We start from the raw sequence: 9,065 nt of genomic DNA, 5'->3' as shown, positions 1-9,065 counted from the left end.
GCTCACTGCGACGCGCTGCCTGGAATTTCCTGTGCTTGGGGCGCTTTCGTACTTTAGTAGAGTGGGACAACCAAATGAAGTCGAACGCCTCCATCTCAAAGACGACGTTTAGCTTCCAAGGTAGGTTATTGGCTTGCTACCAGGTAAGTTCTGTGTAGCCAACTCATTGAATCAGATAGAACTCGCACCCATTCACTCAGCGCTCGTCGTATAACCTCTGCACTTCGAATAATATTTGTCCTCCACCTCACCTGGCGGTATTACCCCCCAAAACGACCGGTTCCAGTACACACCGCGCCTTCGTTTGATCGAACTTCTTCAGTGGTTGGAGGGTGAGGCGGAAGGTTTTTGTTCACCTTCAAGCGGTAGAACGATCCGTCGAGTTTACGTTGCATGTTCCTAGCATGCTCTTGTCTCTTGTTGGCTGGTGGCATTGTAAATATGCGTGAGACCATCGCACGGGTGACCATTAAGCTGAAGTATGCAATGCGTACACAACGCAATTCCTGGCTAGACTAAAATAATCATACGTCCGAAACTGCTATTTTAATTTGAAATTGATTACCACTTTTTTGTTGGAGCTGGTTGTCATTTTTACGATAGAGGCCGATTGGATTATGTTGCAGAGATATATCTCCTCCTCCACTTTTCTCGCCAACTTCTGGTACACGTTACTTGGAACACTTCTCTATAAAGTTATCCGAGCGGATTATTCGAAAAGTCCACTAGTGCATCAAAAATATCGTCCAAACGCTGCCTTTAAAACATGCTACTTTCAGTAATATTGAAGCAAATGCATTTTTCTAAATGAAAAAATGAATATTTAAAAGGAAAATGAAATATAAATGCTCGTCGCCTGATATTTAAAAGAGTACAGATTATTTAAATGAAAAAAGATATTTAAATTGAAAATGAAGTGTAAATGCTCATCGCCTGGTATTTAAGAGCAATAATTGGGATTGGGATTGGGGTCAATTACTAGAGCGCGTTCTTTGCCGGTTTTCGCTTGGGCTTGGGTCTGGGACCTGGTTTTAGCCCTCGTATTCCGATACGTGCCGGTTCTACTTGAAGTTGAGGAATACCTAGTGAGATGTCGATTGTTCGAGGGCCAGGGGAGAAGAGTCTCGCCAAATCTGAATGACGTTGTATTTTCTTTACAAATGATAGCACCGTTGCATCACCTAACTGCCGTAGATTCTTGTCGTTGATAACTTCGAACTTGTGCGAGTACTCTACTGCTATACACTGATACTTCTTACGTTTCTTTCCCAGTCCATTGATGCGGGGGCACCCCAGAGCTGTTGCCGTGCGCCTTCGAGATGTGTTAGTGAGGCAGACCTCTTTTTAGCAAAGCAAAACTTTAAAATAGCGAGTAGTAATCTTGCATCTGTTTAGAGATACGCGCCACTTTTTATTGGCTACGTCCTAGCTAAGCAAACGACGCCTAGGACTACGACTATACGGTAGTATCGAGAAAGGGGTGGCACCTGATGATTGACGATTCTGTTGAACATTGAAAGTTCCGACAACTGGAGCTCTCTGTACATGATGGACAGGCTAGCGGCAGAATACGTGGTGACATTCTGGAGCCGTTGTATATTGTTATTAGCATTATTGAGGTCATTTGGAACCACCTTTCGTCGTTGAGCACATATCGCAGGCAGCATCCGTGTCGTCGTTGACATATGTGCATGCAGGACACACCCATACTCGACTTCCGTGGCTGTTGGCGATTGCTAAGGCCATGGCGCGGTCGCCGCTGGTGTCTGGGACTCCATTTTCCGCCATGGAAGCCGACGGCGATGGGTGCGAAAGGAAGACCGAGTCTGCGAAGCCAACCTCACGCTCCTGGCTTTCGTCCACGACCAGGTCGTCGGCATTGTCTTCTGAAAGCCTCATGAAGACAGCGTCTCCAGCTTTGACCCTGGATCAATGATACCAAACAAGCATGGCACTGTCAAATGATGCATCTATAGTGAAGTGGGCAAGCTCGTGTGCAACTCACCCGCATTGCTTGAGCGTGCGATGGTCTTGCAGCACCTCGCCCTTGTAGTATAGCCGCTGGCAGATGGGCATCGCATCAATTTCCGCATAAATCTTCGCCTTCAGCATGTACACCGTGTCGGTAGCGTTAGCTGGGACTGGCCACGTACACGCTGATCCTGGACGAATGCGTCGAGAACGTCGTCGGCCTGAGGTGTTCGCGTCTGAAGTCAAGTTATCACTCGTCGGGACAGCCTGGTCGTCACTTAACTGTTGGACGTTCACCACACGATTTGAAAAGTTCTCGAGCTCGTCGCGATGTCTTCGATCGGAGCTGGCTTGGCATTCAGCACACATAACACCCTCATCGTTTGAGTCCTGACATACTAAAGGCACAACTCCGTCTGGGCAGCCTTCACTACTGAGAGCTTTCTCGTGGCCATACTCTAGCGATGCCAGCGAGCAGTGCCGCCATACGACATGAGACTTCTCTTCACCAGACTCCGTGATGTTCGAGATTAGAAGACCGTAATAGAACGGCAGCTCAGAGTTGCCATAGCGCTCGGCAAGAGCCTGGATTTCATCCAGAGAAACGAACTCCACCTCCAATGAGCTTGCATCCACAAAATTTCCTTGCTGCGCTGCCAACAGTCCTGGGGGCAATACCAACTTCTGATGCGAACAAAGTAAAGATGACAGCGACAGAGTTGGCGGCGAATCTTCCTCCACGTTTCGGATGTACTCCCTCCATTGAGATAACCAAAGGCGAGACACCAAAAACATTCGACGTGGAATTTTCGATGCGTCACGTTTAGTCCAGGACGACGCCTTCTCTAGCCCACTGCCACGGTGTGCAGGAGGCAATTCAAAAACATCGTTAAGCCTAATGGATTCTCCCTTGGGTTTTCGTCGATATAAAGCGTCCAGCGCAGGAACCGATAGAATTTCGTCACGCACATCACGTTCCACCTGAATACACTCCTTGCTGGCCATATCGTCGACCTGGCATTGCGGGCAAGTACCGGTTGCTGCTTCCGCGTACTCGGCGCGGTAGGGAAACTTAGCACTAAAGTACGACCACGTCTCTGCGGGTACGGGGCGATATGTTCGCTTTTCAAGCGTAAGATTGCCATGTACACACGTAATATCCACGTTGATTGGCTTTTGCCACGCGTCGAGCTCCTCTCCGTCTCCGTTTTCTGCGTTAGTGTCATCGCTGGCTCCATCCTTTGACGTTGCAAAAAATTCATTGACTTCTTGTGGTGTGAGTGACTTTCTTCCTTTTTTGCTCTTTGAAGCTGCGTGGGACAGCTCTCTGTGCAACATCTGAAGATGAGCTTTGTAGCTTCTAATCCAAGCACGGCTGACTAAGTAAGCACCTCCTTCTGCAACAGCAGCCGATATGCTAGCAGGAGTCCCCTTTAGCAGCTCAAGCTCCTCTTTTACTTCTTTCAAACGATCACCATCATTCAAGAGTTTGTTACGGAATTCTTCCTCACAGATAGCACATCGATATGTCGGCGCTTCGAATACCCTCATCGGCATGGGGCTACCAGAAGACACCGAGTCATCCTCGCCTTGTTCTAGACCGCACTCTTCTTGCAAATACGCAAACAGCTTTGCAGAAATACGCTTTAATCTCGGCGCATTCTCGGGTGCAAAACGAAGGACCGGCTCGGCTCTCTCCCTCTTCACATTGCTTGTTTCATTACTAAGACCAGTCGAGTGAGTGCAGCAAAAAAGCGCAACATTGGCAGGTTTCTTGAACGGAATTTCATCATCGCACACCGGCGCAGACCCACTCACATCAGTGTCGATGGGTGGTACATCAGGGGGAGATGGAAGAGGTGAAGCGGATGGAGGTGTCTCGCCGATAATTTCGACATCGTCACGAACTCGAGTTGACTCGCCGCCACCAGAACAGTCACTTTCTGTCATAGAATCTCCGTTCTCACCAGACTTTTCGTTCTTTACCTCTGATTTCACCTCTGGAGAATCAATTATTATACAATCATCGTCGTCATCTTCGTTATGCTCACTCGATTGATCTTTGGGTTCTTCATGATCCTTTCCATTTGATCGATCCGTCATCATAGAGCTATCATTTTCCTCACCCGTCACCCAGCGACGCAGCCACTCAGTGTCCACCCAGTAGAAATGAGTAGCGGACGAATCAGGATACGGCTGACCTTTCTCAAAGAAGCGCTTATACGCATCAAGGCGCTTATTAATGCGCGCTTCCATGCCGCTCGCCTTGGTAGTATACTCTTCAACGTCAGCGTCAAAAGCTGCATTCAGCGCATCCACTTCTTCTCGACACGTTTTTGAAGGCTGCGGCACCACTATTGCATGTCCGTTGCGAGTAGAATTAAAGCTGTCGCCACTTGCGGAATCATCACGAACATACAAAAGCATGTAAATATCGCGCGAGCGAATTTTCTTCCCATGTGTGCGCTCTTTTGCTGCGTCCGTCTTCGTCATATCGCTCACCACCGCATCGTCGAATTCAAACCAATCTACGGCCGGGTCTTCGCCTTCGTCATCAAGTTGCTCTGCGTTAGGGTAGGCGACGGAAGCCGTATAGTGCCCTACGTGCGCGCTTTTTCCACGGTGATTAAGGTAACCTTGTAATCGATAAACAGCATCGCCCACAGATTCACCAAATGCTTCGGCGTGGCCACCGCGACGCAGCAACTCGGTCATATTTAACGTCTCATTGATTTCAATCAAGTCCTGGACGCATCAATAACGTTAAAGCCAAACCGTCAGTCCATGGCACTGACATCATCTTTTTTTCAAGCTCAAAACGCACCGTCAACTTTTTCTTCCGCCCAGCTTTTGCGTCATACACAAACCGCATCAGCTGCACCATCAAAGTTGGGGGCAGCGCCCGCGGCTTGAGCTCCAAAAATCTCTCTGCACACTGCTTAGCATCACAGTGCTCGCAAAAGTACTTATTATCTCCGTCCAGCACCTCCGCAGCCAGGTACGACCCGATGCAGTCCTCCACGCTCTTGTGTCCCTTGATGTTCAGCGAGATCTCGTAGTACGACGACGGGTGCATGGACTTGTTCCTGCAGCGCAGACACTTGGTCACGTAGCTCATCTGACCCTGGAAAATCCTGTCCACCAAGTCCCAGTGCCTCGAGAACCGCGACTGCGCGAAGATCGTCCGCAGATGCGTTAGCAACAATTTGCTAAACTCCTACAACCACAAAAAAACACACACAAAAACAACAAAAATAAATCAGCCACAACAATACAAAAATCTCTGACCCTTCAAGAACCTCTAAAAATTAATGTTTTTCCACCTGTGCATCTTGCTGCATCACATTGTTCAGTGACAACGTGGAGGCGAACTCCGTGGGGTCGTAGTAGCTCTCATTGCCCAGCTGCATCTGGGCGAACAGCTTCTGCAGCGCGCGCATCTGCATCTCCTGCTCCCTGTCCACGGGCGCGTCCTTGGGCTCCCACTCGTACACGGCACGCCGGAAGGGCAGGTTCACGAACAGGCACTGCAACATGCTGTTCAGGTAGCAGGTTGCCCCAAGATTGCGTAATCCACACGGAGTGGGCCGGCCCGATCCCGATCCCGACCCGGTCCCGCGGCGCCGCGCCCGCGGGTCGTCCCCGAACACGCGCAGCAGAAGGCTGTCGCGCCGCCACACGCCGCGCTGGCGCTCGCCCAGCCCGTAGAGGCAGTTGGGATTGTCCGCGCAGTTGCGCAGCGCCGTGGCGCGCCGCCGGTGGTGGTCGGACAGGCGGCAGGGCGGCGCCCGCAGCAGGTACGGGTCCTCCAGACGCGCGTCCTCGGCGGGCGCGGCGGCCTCGCGCTTGCGCTTGGAGCGGCCTGGCATCGAAATGAAGAAGTGGGGAGCTCTGTGATTGGGTGGCAGGAAGTGATATTTTTGGATTGGAGACGTTCGGTGGTTTGATTGGTGAAGAATATTGCGGGTGGGAGATTGATGGGGCAAGACGAAGTTGATTTTTGTTTAGTTTTTTTTTTTACTCCGGTTATTGATACTTTGTGCGGCTTCTAGGCTTCGAGGCATCCTTGTCTGCACTATGGCGACGTTACAGAAGGGAACAACTCCGATCGTCGTCGTCAGTGTTGATTTTCGTCCAAATGGCTCCCACCGAGTTTATATCCTTGCCGTTGGTGCAAACGAAGCCGCCCAGCTGGTAGCCCTCGGGAGTCGTGCGAGTGCCACCCTATATAGTGTTGCTGGCGGTAGTGGTGAACTTGATGTACCGGATGCGCGAGTGGTTATAGTACTCGCTCCAGTGGGTCTCGATTCCCGTGATATGCTCACAATTGCCGGGCGTGAGTATGTTAGCCGTGCCTCCGCCACAGTCGTGGTACAAGGTAGTCGAGGGGTCGGCGATCTCGAGACCAACGCCATTAGTCGCTCGCCCGTGCGGATCGTGACTGGGTTGACAGTATGTCCAACTCCATGTCGGAGTACTTGTTGCAGTGTGCGCCGCCGTAGACGTCGCTCAGTCTATAGCCGTATTTGACAGCAGGCGTTGTGAGGGAACTGTGGTGGATCTGTACTGCTAATACCTTCCAAGTACATGTACGAGGTATTCGGCGTTTGTACGAGCCCCTTTCCGCCTGAAAAAGAAAGTGTTCAGCTACTACCAATTCCAGCGACTCCGGATCCGTTTAAGACCGCTCCACCCTCTTGGCTACTCCGGCTGGGCCGCGCTACGGAAATGGAAGGCAGTAGTGGGCATCTCTGAGGCTATCGATCTTCTCAAACCCTTTTTGTTTTGGAGGTGGTCCGAAGTGCTCAGTGCAAGTGTTAGTTTCCAATTTCTGGCGTTCTGAGGGCACAGTGGTGAGTCTGTACTGTTATTACATTTCATTTTATTTGTTTGATTGCGGTTTTGACGGCCAGCTGTTCCCAAGGTCGCGCTAAGCGCGGCTCGCCGACGGGTATACCCGCGACAGCAGCCCGTACTGTTATTACTTTCAAGTGGGTATCTGGCGTTTGTAAGAGCCTCTTCTTGCCTGACAAGATCCTGTTACTGGAATGTGCTTGTATTATAATATATTATATAGCGCATGCAAAAAGTTCGTATAAACAACCGCACCTAACGCATACCCTGCAGGGAATGGAGTTGGTAAGGTTAGTGGTGGATTCAAGGAGACCGGTGGGTCTAGCTCCAAGTGTAAGGGCTACGGCGAGGGTGGCGGGGGGGGGGGTTGCGGTATAGAGTAATACTAGATGCCGTGTCTTTTCTAATCCTGTACCGAACTTCATTAAAAGAATGCGTTTGACAACATTTAAGCTGCACTCATCTTTGGTCGGTTTTTATTTTCCTGCTCCCATAAATTTCCGGATATTTGATTGGCTTACCGATTGGGGGCTAGGTTTAGTTTGGAACGCATATTCTCCCGCTCCCAAGTTTTTTCGCGTGGTCGGTGGGGGACTCACTATAACTTCTTCATTTATTCACAAGGGGACTTCAAACGAGCATACCGACGTTCTCCTGTAGAATCTCTACTCGAGGATGCACTTCTTTCATTCTACTTCGTTGTAGTTAGATATAGAGAATGAGACGTTCGGGATATGGATATCGATACCAAAACCAAGTTTAACCGATCAGGTGTACCGTTTCAGTTTCTCCTAGGAGTTGAGAGCGGGAAAATAAGTAACGTTCAAAAACGCACTTCTTTTTCACTGTACCGCATTATTCATGTTAAGACCTGGTGAAGTCATGGTTAGGCAAAACAGCCAAATTCTATAAGGATAAGATGTAATGGGGGGGGGGGGGTCCCACCGGTAACTCTTGAGTAGGCGATTTTGAGAACCTAACCTGATTCATTACTTTCCTACTCAATAACCCGTCAGAAGGTGCGGATTTTTGCAGTAGGATTTCTGCTACTGCAAAAAATCTTGAGTAGGGGGCGGGGGAGAAGGTCTCATGGCGAAGACGAAGCAGCAGAAGCAGCAGGGCGAATCTCGTGCTCGAGGGCCTAACTGGACTACAACGGAGATCCTGAAGCTCATCGAGGCATGACGAGTTGAGCTGGATACCCCAGCAGAGAAGGGGGAGTCGACGGCCCTTCTTAACACGCGAGTATTCGAGCAATTCAAGACGCTGTGTGGTGGTACCACGTCTCGCACTGAGAAATCAGTCATCGACAAGAAGAACAACTTGCCTGTTGCGTACAAGTTCATAGTCGCATTTAACAACAACCGTGTGGTCGGATCAACCGGCCAGCCTTGTTGGTTTGAACTGTCACGTGAGCAAAAGAAAGCCATCAAGGCTACTAACAAGACTGACGCTCGCAATGCCGACATGGATATAGCCGTATTCAATGCTTTGAAGAACATTTTAGGCGGTGATGACTCTGTCGAGCCTTCCGCTTTAGTTTCCTATACGCCTATCTTTGAGAGAGAGGATAGTAGTGCTCCTCGTCAGACATTTTTTGCGGACTTCGCTGACAACAACCAAACCACGGATGCAGCGCAATCTTCGTGCAGTGGTGGAGACGAAGGCCTTCACCATGGCAAAGAGCTTTTCAAACGTAAGTCGCCGCATCCTAAAGCTGCCATGAAAGCGTTCATCATCGAACAGTGACTGGGAGGCAACCAGCTCACAGATCCATTCCCCACTACGCGGCTTCACCCACCACTTTTCTTCGTCATTGCATTGGTCGGCCCCGACAAACAATCCACTGGTACGGGCATTGCCACTGAGCAAGTACTGCACTGCTTCATCAGTGTCGTCACTGTCCTCGCCGCCGCTAGATGATGCGTAGCCTCGAGACAGAAACCTATACAGAACTACTAGCGTTCCGCTAGCCAGCTCTTCCATCGTCAAGCAGCTCTTTGGAATGGACGAAAGGCCGCGCCTTCTCAAAATATGCCGGTGGAAACACAACTCATGATTTCGCTGGATTTATTGAGTTGCCAATCTTGAGTAGCCTACTAAAAATTTGCCGGTGGGACCCCCCCCCCCAATGGGCCCCAGTTACATAAGTAGGTAGGTTGAATTTACATAAGTAGGTGAGTCAGCACACGGCTAGCGTGTGCTGATATGGCATCGCCTGATTGGTTGAAATAGGGGGA

The 9,065-nt window shown here is 50.1% G+C and overlaps 1 protein-coding gene across 1 annotated transcript; it reads right to left on the bottom strand.

Moving 5' to 3' along the window:
* Positions 1-1,620: 1,620 nt before the first annotated feature.
* On the bottom strand, positions 1,621-5,840 carry IUM83_19061 (Ubiquitin-specific protease; the record flags this gene model as incomplete). The annotated part of the gene is made up of 5 exons (XM_067944090.1): positions 1,621-1,924; positions 2,006-2,636; positions 4,098-4,716; positions 4,796-5,188; positions 5,295-5,840. 5 exons carry the CDS (start codon positions 5,838-5,840, stop codon positions 1,621-1,623), a joined length of 2,493 nt encoding a protein of 830 aa, XP_067787814.1.
* Between the last annotated feature and the right edge of the window lie 3,225 nt (positions 5,841-9,065).

Source organism: Phytophthora cinnamomi (genome assembly GCF_018691715.1).
Source record: "Phytophthora cinnamomi strain GKB4 chromosome Unknown Contig57, whole genome shotgun sequence".
Taxonomy (NCBI): Eukaryota; Oomycota; class Peronosporomycetes; order Peronosporales; family Peronosporaceae; genus Phytophthora; species Phytophthora cinnamomi.
This window is presented reverse-complemented; position numbering and strand designations above follow the sequence as displayed.